The following is an 18,438-nucleotide window of genomic DNA, read 5'->3' as shown; positions in this document are numbered from 1 at the left end:
ATTAACATAAAAGAGAGCAAGGTGGCTGGTTGGAGACAAGTATTGAATTTTCTTTTCTGACCCTTATGGTAAAAAGAGAAACTATGAAAGCTCAACTGGATCCGGCAACTCGAAATGACAAGAAGAACTAATCCATTGAGATTCCAAGAAACCAGTACAGTACTGCGTATTAATGACAACAAGAACTAATCCATTGAGATTTCAAGAAACCAGTACTTTACTGCACACAGCTAATAAGGTTGTGTTGTGATTCTTTATGTCGTGATTCGGAAAACGGTAAGATTGTCTGCGTAATTATTCATAGAGAGATTTCACGGAGAAGGAACAAAGAGTCGTGGTCGTCATCTCCTAGGGTGTTATCCGGCGAATCCACGAGAGGCTTCTAGTCCCGAGTCCCTGCACAACAAGTCAACACCGGAGAGGGGAGTTTCGACTTAACCCCTCTAAAACTTGAAGTCAATTTTTATGGATTGTGAATCCTATCCCCAAGCATCTACCTGAAGATGATTTTTATACCTTTCGTAGGGAGTCAACTACCCTTGTGCGAACAATTTATCTCTTCCGGAGCCATCCTTGTGACCTCGTGCCTTGCTTGATTGTATCCTCGCTAGTAAGCATCACTTGATTCTGAACAACTGTGCACCGCTTCAAAGCCGAGTGACATCGCTTTTGAGCCGAGTTGCGTTGCTACTGAATCGCTCTGGGTCGTTTTGTATTACTTTGAGATATGTGCGGACTGGAGTGGCATCAGATCTGAGGTGGCTGCCAGTTGAGAGGTGTACCAAAATATCCTCTATCAAGTTGAAATTATTTCTCACTACTTAATCTTCTCATATACACAACAAATATTGGGAAGATGGATCTGACCTGTATGTATCGAAGCTGCTACATTGTTGTCAGTAGATAAAGCGACAAGGCCAGGTAAGAACTAAAAAAATCATGGAGCCTACAAAATTCTTGACGTGGCATAAGGAGAATCAAAAAAATTATTAGGCGATCAAATGTACTAGACGTTGATGAGGCAAAACTCATGCAGTCCAAAACCAGCGAGGAAGCAGACCATCGGATCAGTCTCGCCTAATCCCTAAAAACTTAGCTGTAAGCTCCCAGGTCACGATGGCGACCGCATTAGCTGGAAATGCCCTTGCTAATGTTGGCCCAAGACCAGCATAGCATCCACTCAAGCCCACTCTCTTGTAAATCTGAAGAAATTGGAACTCTGTGAACCTCCTGCGAGGATGCAACTAAGTGAAGAGACAAAATTAAAAAGACATACCGCGTAAAGTGTTTGGAGAGGATTTCGACTATAATTTGGATCAGGAGAAGTCTGAATCACAGTTTTCGCAACATCCAGTGGAAGAACAGCTAACCAGAACTGTCAGAAAAGAATTATTTGTTAAACAAGGTAAACCATAGCTTGATCTCCAAAAGAAGCTTTATCTTTACTTACAGCAGTTCCAGCAAGACCGCCAGTAACAATGCCAATCCCTGTGTCGACTAAAACCTTTGAATGGTGGCTTGAGGCAGATGGTGAAAAACTCAATTGCTTATGCAAGTGGTGACGACTTAGCTCGTAAGAGCTAAAGAAGACTGCATTGCCAATTGATTCTCTTAAAAAGGTTGATAATCCACCACGAAAAATGCCTTTGACCTGAAAAAGCCAGACTATTCACTCACTGATATACAAAGCGCTTTGCAGATACATGGTCAAGAGAACAGAAAAGATAACCTTACCCCTTCCTGCTGGATAGTTTTAAGAGCACATTCTAGTGGACCATTGTATCTAACAAACATTGCTGCATCCTTCCCTTGAACTTGCATCCTACACTGGAAAGCACTTAGCATGACATATAAACAAGTCAAAAAAGGAAAATATCAATGCAAGTCAAGAAAGAACTACTTGTAACATTTTCTAGCACCCACACACCTTTACTAGCTCGGTTGGACATAGTATAAAGCTGATCAATGCTCCAGCAAATGCTGCTGAAGGAATAATTACCTGGAGCTGTGGTCTGTTGTTCTGAATTTCCCCCTGCACAGTAAACGTAAACAAAAAAGCACCATCATAGTCTGCAGAACAATAAAAAGGACCTAACTCCCCATACATCATACTACAAGAATTATGAATCAATGCAAGAGTTATAAAACAGTTTATCCATTTATGTTTCAGAACCTGAAATTTTTGCTTTGTCTGGGAATAAATGCCAAAGAGAAGGGAACTCTCACATGCCATCCCAATGAACGAGGATGACGCACCTTTATATAATCCTCTTACCTGTAAAATTTGAGGGAGAGAGATTTCAAGTGAATTAAGGTTCTTTGAAAATTCTAGAACTTAAATTACACAACTGGAATTAGCAAATCTTGCTAAATATCCCTGGCCAAATTACAAAAGAATCTCAGGATGTAGCCAAGAAAAAAGGGTATAAGCTTAAACAGACATTTCCTTTGTCCAATCTACTAATCTGAAGGACAAGACAGGTATGATGTACTGATATAGCCTAAGATACTTGTGTAAACTCTGGTGACGTTGACAAACTAAAGTCACAGAATCAGTTGTGCAAACCCTTAAGAAATGACAGATATGTCCCATAATCTATACATAGTTGCATTACTTCTAGTTTCACCTCACCAGGAAGACCTGAAATTCCTAACAGATCCAATCTTAAAGCCACATACCCAATCCAGGGGACCTGGGTCAAGGTTGGTTTTGGAGTGGCTCCAAGAATTGGGTCCAATACAATTCCAACTAGGAGGTTGCGTAGAAAATGTCCAGCAAGATGATTTCAAGATTGCAACCTCCTGTCTCCCTCCCTCCCCTTTACCTAGTATTTCTTTTTTATTCTTTCCGAACCTTAATACAAGAACTGCATGATGGTATAAAGCACCGAATAAAAGCCACTTGAGAGGAATGAACCTTTGCAAATTAAAATTGGTCATTCATCATTTTGTCTTAATCAGTTTAAGCTTAATCAAAATCAATCCAGATCCAGAGAGTTATTAGTTGATTGTACATCACTACATCCCATCCTGTCCTTATATGAAGGGAAATTCAAGAAGACTGTCAATGTAATGTTTTTTTTTTGTTGCTCAAATTCCTTTTACAGGCACCTATTTTCTTAATGTGATATGAGGTTTCCAATAAAATCTTCAATGCTCAGCATATTTGATGCACCATCCAGCATGTGAACAACTTCTACTTAGAAAGAAAAATAATAAACAAGTTTGACCAAGCTTAGAAGCATACTCCTTCAGTGATCAAGATCCGACTAGTACAGTGTAAAGCATTCTTGTACTCCTTCACTTGTGTTTTTGTATTGTGAGCTTGCAACTTGACCTGCCCCATAAACAATATAATCACCCGTTTCTTCATGTTAAAGCATGGCAAATCTGAAAACAACATCCTACCATAAACTATCTAATATGTATAAGAAATAACAATTGTCGTGGAAAGAAAGAGTATTAAAGGGTAGTAATTTCCAAAGCATACTTTGAAGTGTTATTGATACAACAACCAATAATCTGAGAAAAATGCAAGTCCATGTGATACACAAAAGAAGGAAAAGTCTACTCAAAGGAGGAAGTAAACTTTCAAAAATTCATTTATAGTCAATCCATGCCTACTTAATGGGAGAGTTTGAATAATTCATCAAGTTAAATGAATAAATGTCTTCTTCATCAAGCTCTCAGCATGTGTACATGTCAATCCTCATGATACACCTAAATATAGTGAAAGTATATACTTGGTATTAACTACGAGTCACTCACGATATATGAAACTCGCAGCTCCAGACTTTTCACTATGAACCTGCATTTTCTGATGACTCTGCAAGATACTTATTAAGTTGTCGAGCTTATAATGTGTAGGAATTGACATCAGGTATTGATGGTTTCCAATTTATAATTGTGAATAAACTCATTCAATTTTGTAACTGATGGTCATGGGACTATAATTGACCGCATATGTCCTTCAGAACAAATATTAATTTGTTAAAAGTCTAATTTGAGTTTTTATAAGTTCTCCATAGGTGTTCTATTACCAAAAACAAAGTTGTCTCAAAAGCATCAAAAAATATATTCAATTAAAGCTTCTACTCCTTCAACTCATCAATTTCGGCAAAACTGGTTGGTCTTTTGTAAACAAACTGGAACTAGAATGAAGATAGCAGATTACAACGGTAACCATTTAAGAATTCTTGCAACTTCTTGTACTAAGATTAAGTGACCATGCATCTTGGCATATAAATTAACCTATTGATCACCTTTTCAGGTATGCAATATTGTAAAGCCCCAATGTTCATGATTGGATTACAAATAATGAACATCCTCACAACAACAAACACATGTAAGAACGCTACGAAGCTCTCCAGTCAACATCAACTCCACTATCAAATTGATGGGTTATAACAACTCTCCAAGGTTTTTGACACCAAAACTCCTTAAAGATAAGCAGCATTTATCGCTTTTCCTACGTGGAGGATATGTCACCCCAATTGTGTCATATAGCTTCTCCCAATGTAGCAGGACAAAGCACCTCCTGTGGAACATTTTTCATCTTCTCCCGGTAGGCAATACAAAGGTACTATGATGAAAGGAAGTGTTCTATTCAGCTACGCAATCCATAAAACAAATGACGGATATAAAATGGTCAGATGAAGAATGGCATTAGCAGCAGATCCTGGTCATCTTAAAGATTTTCGTAATCATAAATTAAAAACATACGTATACCTAAAAAGAGCACATCCTGAAAAGTATATAATCTAAGTCAAAATGTTACTCTCCAAAGTCGCTTAGGCCATTCAAGAAATGTATTCTAATTCGCAGTAGCGCTGACCGGTTCCGTTCTGACCGCAGAGAGATCAACACACAAACGCCACAAACCACATCCAATGAAGAAACTTAATAGCATCCTTTCCCCCATACATTTCAAGGATCCAAGAAAACGCTACTAGGTAAAACAATCAGACACCTCACAGGGTCCAGTGGAACGAGGGGAAAAATAAATAAGGAAAAGGGGAAAACGTAACCCTAAAGAATCGGTACGACGAACAAAAGAATGGGAGAGATTACGATGAAGAAAGTGATGGAAGGGTGGAGGAGGAGAAATAGCGCGGACCTTGACGGTGTCGAAGGGATGACCGGTGATGACGGTGGCGACACCAGCGGCGAAGCCGGCCGCGTATTCCTTGGCAGCCTCGACCGCCGGGCTCATCGCCCCGTTCCCTACTCTCTTTCTTTCTTGAAGGGCCGGCAAAATGGTCGATTCATGAGCAGTTGCCATATATAAAATAAAGAAGAATTAATGAAATTTTTGGAGGAGGTCGGCGGCGCGGCGCACCGCCGCGCCGTCCGCAGCGAGATCGTTGAGAAGTATACTTTTTCATTCGTGGGTTTCTTTACACATATACCCTCATTAAAGCCAAGAAATAACGGAAATGCACGACCTGCGGTTGCCTATGCTTGCAAACCTATACTTTGTAGGGGGAAAAGAACAAAAAATGCATATTATATAAATATATATATATATATTTATATATATAATATTGATGTTCTTTAAAAATCTTGTTATCTTGATCGCTAAAATAATATTGGGCGTAATTTAGATACTTTATTAGTTTTTATGTAAAATAATTACCATTGATTGCTTGTATATAATTATGCTTAATTTGAGTTTACTGGATTGATGTTAACCAAAGAAGTATACAGAGAGAATTTTAATATTCGAAGGAACAAACATGTTAAATGAAAACTCATAAGGTAAATAAGCTATTTCCAATATTTTAAAAGATAGATATGTAAAAACCTCAATAAAAGAAAAAAAAAAAAACTGCTGTTCTCAGTAGATTTCTTAAAGAAGTATGGCCGATAAATTGAATCGGGCGTACTTATGATGATCTACTTAGACCCCTTATAATTTTGAATTATTATAAAAATCAAATAAATTGGGCTTGGCGTACTCATTGTCATTTACACAGTGCCCTCATAATTTTGAATTTTTATACAAGAATCTGAAAATATTGATTAGTGTAAAAGAGGTAGGCATAAAAATGCTATCACAGTAATGATTCCCCCTGCAAGTCGATGCATACATAGTCTATCGACGAGTATGCCTTTGTTTAGTGGCACCCTGAATGACGTACAAGATGGTCGTCCCTGTACAATGACACTGTTACAGATAATTGAGAAAGGGATCAAAAACACGGTCTCAATAATCAATTTCCTTGGGACGACATCAGGTAAGTAGATTTCTAGAGCCAGCAGCCAACAATTTCCTGAGGCCAAACCCCACTGCTCTGAAAGTTCGAAACAAATGCATTACGTTAGGACACAAAGACGGCAAAGAGAACTGATGAGACGCAGCTAAAGACCGGTGATATAACAATCAGATGAAAGAGACGATCGATTCAAGTGAACAAGTCACAGACAACAGCAAACTGCAAGAAATAAAATAACATGAGTCTACATATCTGTGGATCCTAACTAAAGATCATGAAACTTAATTTCATCACTGAATGATGTCAGAGCGAAAGCAATCTCATTCTCCAATCAACTCCTCTCACATGTCCACTCATGTTGCTCTCTGGTATCCACTCGCCCATGAAATCATCTCTGGAGCATCAGTTGTTCGGAAATCTTCAAAGTGCATATTGCCGTTACATGCATTTTCTATTACACTAGGAAGCACAGGTTCCCGGTTTCTGTTGAATCCTAATGTGAAAAGTGGATGCTAAGCATTTATCTAGCCCTGAATCTTCCGACGGTAAACCAACACCTGGAAAAGAAGAGGATGCATTTCTCCTTAAAAATTATCAAAGGGTGCAAAATTGTGGTTAGTTATGTACCAGTTGAGACATCTCACCATCTCCCCTTGGTCACTCGTGAAAGAAGCACAAATCGCTGCTAGAGATTCTTGTCCCTCCAACATCTGGAGGCCTATGGAAGGATCAGTCGACGCCTCGTCCATTGAGTTGGAAGCCCCAACTGCTAAATTTCGGCATTGAGGTTTCCTCGCATACATCTCAACTTCTTCAGCTTGGACAGATGTCTGAAGAGCGATAAACTGCACACATGCATCCACAAATTCCAATTTAGGAGCAAAATCTTTCGACTATTAAAAATTTAGAAACTTAATTCAAAACAAATCATAGAGAAAACAGATTCACTTGGCAAAGATGTCTAATTGACAGGGTTGGCCGGCAGCAAAGATATGGCTGTTCCAAATTTGGCATATTTTCATCATCCAAAGGAACCAGGGTCAGATGCACATCAAACTGAAAATTAAAAATCAGTCAGTAGTGTTGACCAAAATTGGTATGGCATGTAAGTAGGAGGCAGCGTTACCATTTTTCTTACTGTACCTCATCATCAGCTTCATCTAAATTGCGCAGGCAGTCCACCAATTTGGCCAAGCGCCCACCCTTGACCAATCTACCATTTAAACCACTAGTACTGCTATGTCTAGTTTGACTACGTGTACCATTCTTACCCCATGCAAGCATCTCTCTGTTTCCTGCTCGCAAAGGCGATGTCCCAAGGGGCTCTCTGTTGACTTCAAAATCGTCGTTTTCCTCGGAGCCAACATCACCACTGCCTGCTGTTCTAGCTGGTGAAGATCGAGGAGCCCCCCATCTCTTGCATCTCTTCGGCCTTTGTTCAGGAGAGGGCTCATCTGCAGACGAGGTATCTTTGGTGACATCATTACCATTTGCTTCTTCTTCTTCCTCATCAGAGCCTGCAGCTGCAGTTTCACCACCAATACTTCTGCCTCTTCCACGCAGATGATTTCGGTAACTTCCTTGTGGTTTTCTTCCGAATACTGCAGCAGCTTTAGCTGTGGACCTCCTCCTACCAAGTGCTTCTGATTGTCGTCGAAATGTCTCAGTTATGTATGCTTGGATCTAATTTGAACAGGAGATTTAAATACAGTATATGAGGTTCGAGGAGAATAAAAGCACTCCAAACACATTAAAATTATCTTCATTGATAGAACTTATTCAGTAAGGTGATGCTACCTTCTTATTGCGGGATTTCTCCTCTTCATGAAAAGCCAGTTCCTGCAGCCACACAATGAAGTCAAGAATTCACATCTAGAGAATAATAGTTACAATAACATGACCGAAAAACTGCAAATTAAAAATTTGTATAAATCACCCAAGGATTGCTCAAACCAGTTTACCTCTTCTTCATACTTATCAATATCCGGATATAAGGTTGCTATAAGGGCATCATAGTTGGGATCATCTCTCAAAGAACGCCGACTTGCACAATGGGTGCGGCATGCAGGACATTCATTGTTTCTGCAAGACAGATAGCATCAGCTAAAGTTTGCTTGACACTACAATAAACAAAACTAGTTCTATTACTTCTAGGAAACCACAGCGAAAAGGAGGGATAGTACTCGCAAATGCACAGAGAGAATACTTCAGGGACATACCCAAGTCTCATTGATTTGTCAATACATTCCCTACAAAAGCGATGCAGGCATTCCATTACTGTCCTTGTCTTACGTATTATCCCTGGTAGAGAGGCACCATGAATCTTTGCTTCAGAATAACTAGTAGCAATATATAAATGCTTCAATGATGATGATAGAGGAGATAAGAATTGACAAGAACAACATGGTTTCTGTGTTGCTGCTTAGCTACAATCGGTACCAGCAAAGAACTGTATAGAGATCATTACAGTTCTCATTACAAGCTACAGAATAACTTGCACATTTTTTTATAGAGAACTGGATCATACCTAAGCAGATAGGGCACTGCACTTCTTTTCGAATGTCGGCTAGTTTCACTAGGATAAATCTGTGAACCAATGACAAAGGGAGAAAAGATGGGTTATGTGTAGCATGCACAATTTAATCTTTGCAGTATGTGGTAATGAACCAAAGCAAGATGTTATGACTAACATGCTAAAGAATTATATAACTTGCTCATAACATAAGGCTACAGCATCTGAATATCATTCAAACAACCACAATAAGTGAAGAAATTTTGATGTATGCAGTTATCTCAAATATTTTCAAAGTGACATGTGAAAATAATCATCTAAGATGTTTTATATTTTTTTATTCACATGTTACATTCAAAGAAACAGCCGTCGTCTCAAGGACACCAGGCAATGATGGTAATACAGAAACAAATATTTCAAGTTATCTTAATCCATTAACCTGGATCAATCAATTGGTGTGGCAAGATGCAGCAACACATACTTAACCCACTAGCTGGTCATATTGTATAAGAAATTTTGCAAAGTGCTAAGGCTCAATTCTGTCCAAACAAACTTTTTCTTATATTGGTCAGGACTATGACTTTCAATATTGAATTCCTAGTGGATTACCAGGATTCAGTCAACCCATGTGCCTCATTGCCTGCCCTCTCTCTGCTAGACCAATTCTACAGGAAAAAGAAACTGCTGTTTATAAATTTAATATGGCTGTCATTCTGATCCATGTCAACTCTATGTACTAGCTTTAGTTAAATAATATATACTCTGAATTCTAAAATGGGCAACTATCAATAGTCTTAAGGTCCAAGCAAAAATCAACAATTTCTTGCATTTTTTTAAAATCTTTTGGTGGTTATCACAAGGTAGTGAAGACACATACCAGCTTTAATCTTCTGGTATCATTCTCCTTTCCAGATGAAGCAGGTTACCGAAAAGTTTTAAGATCTTAAGTGTTCTGGGCACTGTTGAAATTTTGCCAAGCAGTCAAAGAAAAGTCAATCACAAGAAAAAATAATGGTTCGACATGACTAAGAGATTGCAAATGGATTATTGTACTTAGTCCAGAGATATGATTTACAGATCTTTAAAAAAATTGATTTGGATATAATTCAAAGATGTTCTGAAGCTTGAAAAAATGATTATTGGTTCTGCCAACAGTTTGTAGAGAGTATGGAAATTTTCAAGATCAACAAACAAAATAATATGTTTTCTCATAAGGATCAGAAGCTGGCAATATTAGACACTAAACGCGAACTTTGCCAACTGCTCCCTAATAATCAAGTAATCAACAACTACAGATGCTGGGAAGTAGTTATATGATTTGGCTGACTTCTAAGCTACATTAATGGATCATAGGTTTGAAACTAAGAAACTTTCTTGGTCAAAGTCTGTATGGATAACCTGGGTATTCTCAGGTTAATGGGGTTGTATGACTTCCACTGCTAATTTAGATATTATTTTGAAAGTAAATAGCATTACAGAAGAAGTGATAGTGGCATTACAAATCACATAACTTCTCAGGGCAATAACAACAGAAAAAAGAAGAGCACAGAAACTCATGGCGATCCATCTAGAAACTAAGTTGGCCAATGCAACATCAACAGTGCTTAGTTACAATACATCAGGAAATGACACAATTTAATACAGTTAAAAGAAAGATAAATTTAGGTATTAGCAAGGCCCAATCATCAAACATGTCATTTATAGTCTTCATCTTTCTGCTCTTCACTTGATCTCAATTTTAAATTGTAGATCTGTAAATTTAACTCATATGTAATACATGATCTAAATGTAATTAGTATTTTGTGATTGTTACATGTTTTTTTAAGTAATGTATATGAGCTTCCTAACCTATATAATCATCTAACTTCCCTGAATTCATGAGTAGCTTAGCTTGCTACACAAGTGAAAGGTCATAAAGGGGACACAAATACCAGTCAACTTCATCAAATGAAGCTGTTCAGAAAGCAATGACTTGGACCAGGAACGAGATTTGACTGCTATGACACTTGTAGATGCACCAGCACAACTTGTATTTAGCTGCTCTTATCTCTAACCAAAATTCTTGGGGATGAAACAAGAAATCCTTGAGCAACTAATGTTGAAACCATTATGATATTAGGAAAGAGGTTCTCTTAGGGGATAAAAGTTACTAGATTTGATCAATGATCGGAAGTAAATCTTCACCTGACACTTTAAGCTATAAAGTTGCAATCTTTAAGAAAATTCCTTGGCAAAACTACAGAGCAATGGTAGAAGATAATAATATCTACTTAAGAAGCAATTCATCTGTATTTAAGAAACATTGACAATCAGCCAGAAAGAATCACAGATAATGATTTAGGAATCGGCTATAGAGGACGGAAATGAGTATAAAGAGAACCTCCAAGAACTTATTGAAATCAGGAACCACCAGGGGATCACCGCAGAGAAGCAACAAGCATACAGGTAATATTAACCGTTCAGCGTCATCCAATCGTTTCATCTTCTTAAAAGCTACTCGATGACTAGTAAAATATGCAACAGTTGTTTTGCCACCACCTTGATCTGATGCCAGCGTATGCAATCACGCGAGCACGAAGGAGGTGGCGCAGGAGCTCATGCGATCCACCGCCAAACAAACCCATTACCGAGAAAGAAGAATAACGCGAAGGCATCCGATCTACCAAACGAACACATCGCCCGCATGCATGAGGCACGAAAGCCTATTTCCTCCATGTCGACCCAGCAAATGCCACCTCCCACAGCAGCAAACAAGAAATCCGAAGCCGCCTCCTCGGTGGCTCCAGCCGTGCGGTAACGATCGCAAATCCAGGCCACAGAAGCCATAGGGAGTGTCGTTCGTAGACGAGAAAGAAGGTCAAGTAGGTGAGAAAGGTAACTTACTCCGGTTTCTCGGCCTCGTCGTCGTCCTCGTTCGACGATTGACCGCCACCGCTTCCGCCATCAGAATCTGCAGACAACAAAAGAACAAACGCAAGCAGGAGCAGACGACGACGGTGAGATCGAGACCAATCAGGAAGCGCGAGAAGGAGAGAGGACGCGTCATCGCAGTTCATACCGTCCTGTGCTAGAGGAGTCTCCGCCGGCGCCTTACCCTCGTCCGCTTCGCCGCCGCCAGCATCCTCTTTGTCCGGCTCCTGCTTCTGCTGCTGCTGCTGCTGAGTGGAGAGCGGCGGAGGAGGAAGAGGCGAAGGAGGGGGCTCGTCGGGGGCGGGGAGTTGGTCGTCCAAGGGCGGAGGAGTAAGCGGGCGCTTTTGGGCAGGCATTTGGTCCTTCCCTTTCTGTTACTCTTTTTTTTTTTTTTCTCTCTCTCTTCTATCCTCCTTGGCTTTGTTCTGGAGAACAAAGATAGGACTGATGTGGAAGAGACTGAGACAGAGAGAGAGAGGGCGGTCGTCCTCCTATCTGTGGAGCTGTGGTTTCCTCTCTTTTCCTCCTTTGAATCCCGGGGACGGAGGAGAAAAGGGAGAGGGGGAGAGAGAGGAAGGCATCGTTTGCTTTGTTCCTGGTCCGACCGACCCGACTCATCGATCCCCTTCTCTTCTGTGCATGGTTTTTTTTTTTATCTTTTGCTTATTGCTGGCAACAGCATTTTGTTTTCGACCTCCCTGGGAACGTTGCCCCTACAGTTACCTCCTTGTGATTGGGGATCGACGTGGGTCTATCTTGGAACCACCGCTCCTTTTCCGGAACATGACGCCACGCAGCGTTGCGCGTTGTGCAAGAGGAGGAGGAGGAGCCCAACGAGAAACGGGAGGGAGCTAGCGGCCCGTGTTCGAGTGCAGCGCGGTTGGGCTCGAGTCAGACATCTGAAATCAAATATTAAATTTGAAATTGACTCAGCTATCTGAATCCATCTCAGAATTAATATGAGACGTTGAAAACCCCTTTCGTCACTACTCACGAACTAGACAGACATTGTAGATATACTACGCCACACGCTCTACTTTTTGTAGTATCGAATGTTATTGATGCGTGGCGTACATAAACAATATGCTTTTTTGGGTGGCCCGAGCAAACTACGTGTGCGTATCGATCTGCAACGTCCTTTCCGATCCATTATCTCACGGCTTTCCTTACTTTTCTTTGTTGTATTTTTGGAAATCATGCATTGTCTGTTCAATTTCTTCATCGATTGTACATTTCCAACCATCGCTCAGCGTGCAACAATGTGTTTTGTTTTCTAAATTATCTCGGGTATTTTTATATTGTATTATCATCTTTAATTTTGAGATTACCGAGCATTAAATTAATAGCCAAAATTAACAGAATAAAAGATCGAAAATGGAGACTTTCTTCGTATGTATCAAGTTATGTTATGCAGGGGAAATTATAAGCGACTTGGACTCCTATGTTTATTTATGACATTTCATGCCAACATTATACTGCGATCCTATGAAATATATATATATATATATATATTTTAATTTTATTGAAGTATATACATAATCCTATAGTTAAAATATTTACTTCTATAATTTAGATATAATAAATTCCCTAATTATCTAAATCTCCCGATAGGTTCACTTTCTTTGTCTGAATTTATAATAATATATATTATCTCCAAGACAATTTCGTGGGTCATTTATACCGTCCCATAGACTTTGATAGATCGAACATAAATAAAATTTACGATAAAAAGTTAAAACTTTGGTCGAAAGTGTGCCCTAAAAAGATCAAGATATATAAACTTGCATGGTAAGTAATTATATTGATCCCTAATCGGTAGCTCATTAAAGAGGGAACTTACTTTAGTGTTTACCTTAACACTAAAGTAACACCCATCGTATTCATCGATGTTAGTGCTTTTAGGGTGGGTAGAGTTAATGTAGTGTTGACCAGTGCCAAAAATTATGACCATCCATACTTTATTCGTGTTATGAAGCGGACGATCTATGTAACATGAATTTTAATTTTTAGTCCAGCAATACCAAAAATAACATAAAAACTATTATATATATATATATATATATATATATATTTTATTTTATTTTCCCGATCGATCCCAAGGAGGCGAGAGAAAAAGTCTTCAAAGTTGTCGTTAGAAATTGTATTGAGGCTTTGGATTCGGTAAGATTCTAATTGCTACATTTGATTATTTGAATGATTTATTTTTTTTATGGATATAAATGAAGATCGGAGAATCTCGTAAAATTTATATATTTTTTCTTGATTTATGTTTGATTTTTTATCATCTGAATTTTTCTTTTCGTATCGAAATATTCTTCCCACCATTATTTGGATGCATGTATGATGGAACGTATTAGGATGCCATTACGAGTCCCGCCATACAAAAGATAACGTAACTCTGTGTTTCTTGTGCGAAGGATAGACGAAAGGTATCGAGAGGCGGAGGACGGACGGATATGAAGGTAGGAATAGAGATGCTCACCGGCAAATTCTTCTACGTGGAGGTGGAGGATGAAGCAACGGTTGGCGGTTTAAAGAGAGAGATCGCAAGGAAGGAGGAGTTGGAGGAAAGCAGGCTATTACTGGTGGACTGCAGTAGCAATCTGCTCCAGGATGACGACCGCGCTCTCGCTGCCTACGGCTGCTTCGATGGATCCATCATCCGCCTCATCGTTCTACCGGTTGGAAATTTAGCATGGCCACAGCTTCTCGAAGACTGGGACTTCTTCCACGTCAACGACGGAGAATGAACCTAACATAGGTGTTGCACTGTCTCGTCTCTTTGGAGCTGTGAGCGCCAGATTCCAGGCCGTGGAATTCACAGTCGATCCATTAACTCCGCTACTCTCTCTCTCTCTCTCTTGGGTCTCTGTCGAACCATGACATGCCGTCTCTGTCTTCAAGTTTATTTTGGACATCACCCTCGTTTCAACATGCACCGAACCGTGTTTCTCACGTCCCAATTTATATAAATAAATTATTATTTTTTATTACTTATAATTTATAAAAAAAATATTTTAAAATTTAAATTTATGTTATTATAATATTAAATATTTTTAACTAAAAAAATTACATCTTCTTAATAGAGCTGGATGAAAAAATCTCCTCCATCCAAATCTCAAATATATTATAAAATAATTTATTATTTTAATAATAAATATAAAATAAAAATATATCAACAATCAATAGAAATCTATGAAAAACATATAACTAATCTTCTATACTCGTAAAACAAATACAAATGTCCATAATCTAATATGAGATGATAACATATCAATTCATTATAAAACTTATGTATCAAAAAATAATGATAATTTTTATATAGTAAATAAAACGATACATGAATTACATGATATACATAACAGTCAAATAACAAATATGTGCATCACGCTTGATGATACACTCTCTCTACGGTAGAAGGAGAGACATACTCTACGAGATATATTCTTCCCAATAACGAATGAAAATAACTCATATTACACTCGCAATAACACATAGAGTGATATCCCTCACTCATTCAAATGGGGCGATACATTCCTCTCAATGACGGATAGAGGAATCATTAACCTGTCATATCTAAATGCCTACTAGTCTCCTAAGAGAATCGCCCTATCTATCCTTAGTGAGAATGTATAGTCAATCATTTTTATTCATCAATTCTTTTATATATGTATTTAAGAAATCATATGATAAAATATTATAAGTGACCATGCTTGATGTATATAATCTAGTAGATTATGTCAATTGATGACTCTGCATTATGATGGGCCTGAAATTTTCTTTCACAAGTTGCACTTTCAATATAGACCACTTAACATAATCACTTATACTACATGATAATAATTACATCAATATCATTAATTTAATCTCTAAAAATTTATTAATCATTTCTAAATGATATATTTATTTTTTATTTATTTATTCATAAAGACATGATGTATCAATTTCTCAATGGTCCTTAATCAACCAGAACCCAAACTTAATTTAATTATGACCTAATAGAACCAACCTCAAATTATTATATAACTGATCTAGAATCGTCTTAGACTAGTTTAATTTAAATTTGACTAATTTTAATTAGGACAAGTGAGGTTGAACTAACCAAGTTGGTCTAGAATCACCTTAAACCGATTTGAATTGTTCAAATCTATCTAATTCAGTTAATTAACGAGCTCAAACGAATAAAAGGAGAGAAAATTGGACTATGTTGTATGGTGTAAGTCTAGATCGAATCAACTCACTTAAAGTCACATGCGTCGCATATACTTGTCCCAAGTAACAAATTGGGCCATGATACAATGGGCTGGATATAAGGGCAATGATGTGTATAACACCAGTTATATATTTGGGCAAGGTTAATTTCATGCTAAGTTGAATCTCACAAGTGCGGTTGAGCCTTACTATTGAACTAGGCTATGCTTGGCTCGCATGTTGAGATTGTTAAGATCGAAATCAACGTTAAGAGGGAGGGTGAATTAGTGTTATCAGAAAACTTCGATGATTTAGAAAAATCATTTCGATAAAATCCGAAAATGATGTTAAAAGTATACTTCACTTGAAATATATGAAATAAGCAATCAAGATAGAGAACAATAGTAATAAAGAGTAGAAAGATAGTACACACTAAATTTATAGTGGTTCGATCATCATAACCTACATCCATTCCTGATTCCTCCTCAATTGATGCCATCAGCTTTCATTATTGATCTTCTTTCAATAGGCGAAGAACAACTACCCTCTTATAACTCTTTTTTTATTTTCATATGGAGATAACCTTTATAAGACACTCACCCCTCTCTTAAACTGAAATCAATACTTAGAGCGAGAGGAGGGAAATTCTCACAAGATTACAACAGAGTTTTCCTTAATTTTTGTTCTCGTTTCATGTGTTAATTGAGTAGGGATAAGTAAGACATTTATAGGCCCTAAATGAATTCAAATTTGGAGCCAAAATTGTCTCATCTCAGTTTTTAGGGTACTGTCAGTACCACCGCTAGTATTGGACGGTACCACCGCTTATCAGTCTGATACTAAGTGGTACTACTGCCTAATCTGACATTGACACTAGGTAGTACCATCTCTCAATCTGACGATATCATAACTTGACATATTCTGAGAGATTGTGTCTGGACGGTACCATCACCAAATCTGGCAATGTCATCGCTTGGTCCTTTTATGGGTGACTTAATTGGCCACTAATTGAGTTGTCATTGTTTTACCCAAAAATCAACTTAATTAGACGTAAACTAACTCGATCTAGACGCACGATTACAAGCATAAATCCTATGTTGTCCAGCATGTCATTGGTTTATCCAGCACTTCGCCTGATCCATCGGTGCATCATCCTCTTCTTTGGTGTGTTGACATATTGACTCGTGCAACTTCTGATCTCCTTGACACAACGTTTGATCCTTTAGCCCGATGCCCGAACTCATGGCACGAAGTCTTTCCGGTACGTCGATCATTTTTCCAACTCGACATCCAATCTTCTAACATGTTCCACTACGGCCCAACGTCTGATTCATTTTGTTTTAATTGAATTGTCTTTCCTTTATCGATGTTAGTCCTACATTACTTAAACGCATATTAGATTATAATATAATCAATTGATTTCATCATCAAAATCTGAGATTCAACTGGGTTGTGCCTAGTCATATAAGTTGGATTATATTTGACTACATGGGTTGGATTATTTAGCTGCATGAGTTGGAGCGTGTTTGGTCATATGAGTTATGCTATATCTAGCTACATGGGTTATGTTATGCTTGGCTATACAGGTTGAACTTTGTCTAACTCAGGTTATGCTTGACCATATGGGCTGAGTTGTATCTAACCATATAAGCTAAGTCATGTTTGACTATATAAGCTAGACAATACTTGATCACATGATTAGGTTATATCTGTCCACATTTGCTAGGCATGTATAAACACATGGGCTAGGTCATGTCTAACTACATAGGTAAAGTTGCACCTAACCACATGGGATAGTCTAGCCAATCAACTTAACGCAAATCAGACCCCACATTGACTTATATTATTAAATTATATTTTAATATTTTTTTTAAAAATATAAAATAATAATTAATCTCAAATTTATTTTTTTTATAAACTAACTAATTTAGATAAATGATTCTAAATTTAAAACTAATTAGATAATAAAAATTCACACATAATTTCTTAAAACATAAATATATCTAATTAAATAAATTAAAAATATTATTAAATTAACTAATCATTCTAATACCATAGTTCAATGATAATTATTTATTAATCATAAAATTTTAAAATTAAAATATTATTATGTAGTATATAAATTATAATAATTCTAATATTAAAGAATTTAAAATATGAATAAAAATTGGTAATAAAAAAAACCCTATATCTTCTCGTGAATCCTTTCTTCAAGAGAAGATAATTCTCTCAAAGGTAAATAATGATTTAATTTTTTATTATAATTTATTTTTATTTTACATTCATAATAGAATTATGATATTTATTTCTTATGATTCACATACAAAAATAAAATTTGAACTATTTATTTTCTAATAATCACATGATTAATTAGAATATAAATTAATTAATAATTTAATTAATTAATAAACAAATTTAATTTATCCAAATGATTAAATAAATTAATATTAATCATTACTTTAAGCATATTATATAAACTAAGAAATTAATTATTTAAATAAAGTAATATATTATATTTATGTTAAGGGAGAAAAATCTCGATGATTAATGTTGGTGATAAGTGAGGATGTTTACCGATTTAAAATGAATGGGATTTTACATGTTGATCCT

The 18,438-nt window shown here is 37.2% G+C and overlaps 2 protein-coding genes across 10 annotated transcripts; both read right to left on the bottom strand.

Moving 5' to 3' along the window:
* Positions 1-115: 115 nt before the first annotated feature.
* On the bottom strand, positions 116-5,353 carry LOC135581549 (mitochondrial arginine transporter BAC1-like). Of its 9 annotated transcripts, none has more exons than XR_010512902.1 (10): positions 5,117-5,351; positions 3,248-3,337; positions 2,174-2,275; positions 1,928-2,032; positions 1,735-1,827; positions 1,451-1,651; positions 1,277-1,375; positions 868-1,202; positions 517-762; positions 116-443 (listed from the first exon to the last, which is right to left on the bottom strand). XR_010512902.1 is itself a non-coding variant. In XM_065180390.1 (8 exons), the coding sequence occupies exons 1-8, from the start codon at positions 5,279-5,281 to the stop codon at positions 1,068-1,070; spliced, it is 990 nt and encodes a 329-aa protein (XP_065036462.1). In that variant the 5' UTR covers positions 5,282-5,351; the 3' UTR covers positions 847-1,067. The 9 variants fall into 9 exon arrangements, 1 of the variants encoding a protein (XP_065036462.1); XR_010512905.1 differs by having other exon boundaries at positions 116-433; XR_010512904.1 differs by having other exon boundaries at positions 116-396.
* Positions 5,354-6,374: 1,021 nt separating this feature from the next.
* On the bottom strand, positions 6,375-12,265 carry LOC135671949 (putative E3 ubiquitin-protein ligase RING1a). The gene is made up of 10 exons (XM_065180388.1): positions 11,786-12,265; positions 11,611-11,677; positions 8,743-8,801; positions 8,435-8,516; positions 8,177-8,297; positions 8,013-8,054; positions 7,359-7,898; positions 7,164-7,271; positions 6,860-7,060; positions 6,375-6,772 (listed from the first exon to the last, which is right to left on the bottom strand). The coding sequence occupies exons 1-10, from the start codon at positions 11,991-11,993 to the stop codon at positions 6,740-6,742; spliced, it is 1,461 nt and encodes a 486-aa protein (XP_065036460.1). The 5' UTR covers positions 11,994-12,265; the 3' UTR covers positions 6,375-6,739.
* Positions 12,266-18,438: the final 6,173 nt, after the last annotated feature.

Source organism: Musa acuminata, chromosome BXJ1-4 (genome assembly GCF_036884655.1).
Source record: "Musa acuminata AAA Group cultivar baxijiao chromosome BXJ1-4, Cavendish_Baxijiao_AAA, whole genome shotgun sequence".
Lineage (NCBI taxonomy): Eukaryota > Viridiplantae > Streptophyta > Magnoliopsida > Zingiberales > Musaceae > Musa > Musa acuminata.
Note: the sequence above shows the minus strand (reverse complement) of the source record. Positions and strands in the feature narration are given on the sequence as shown.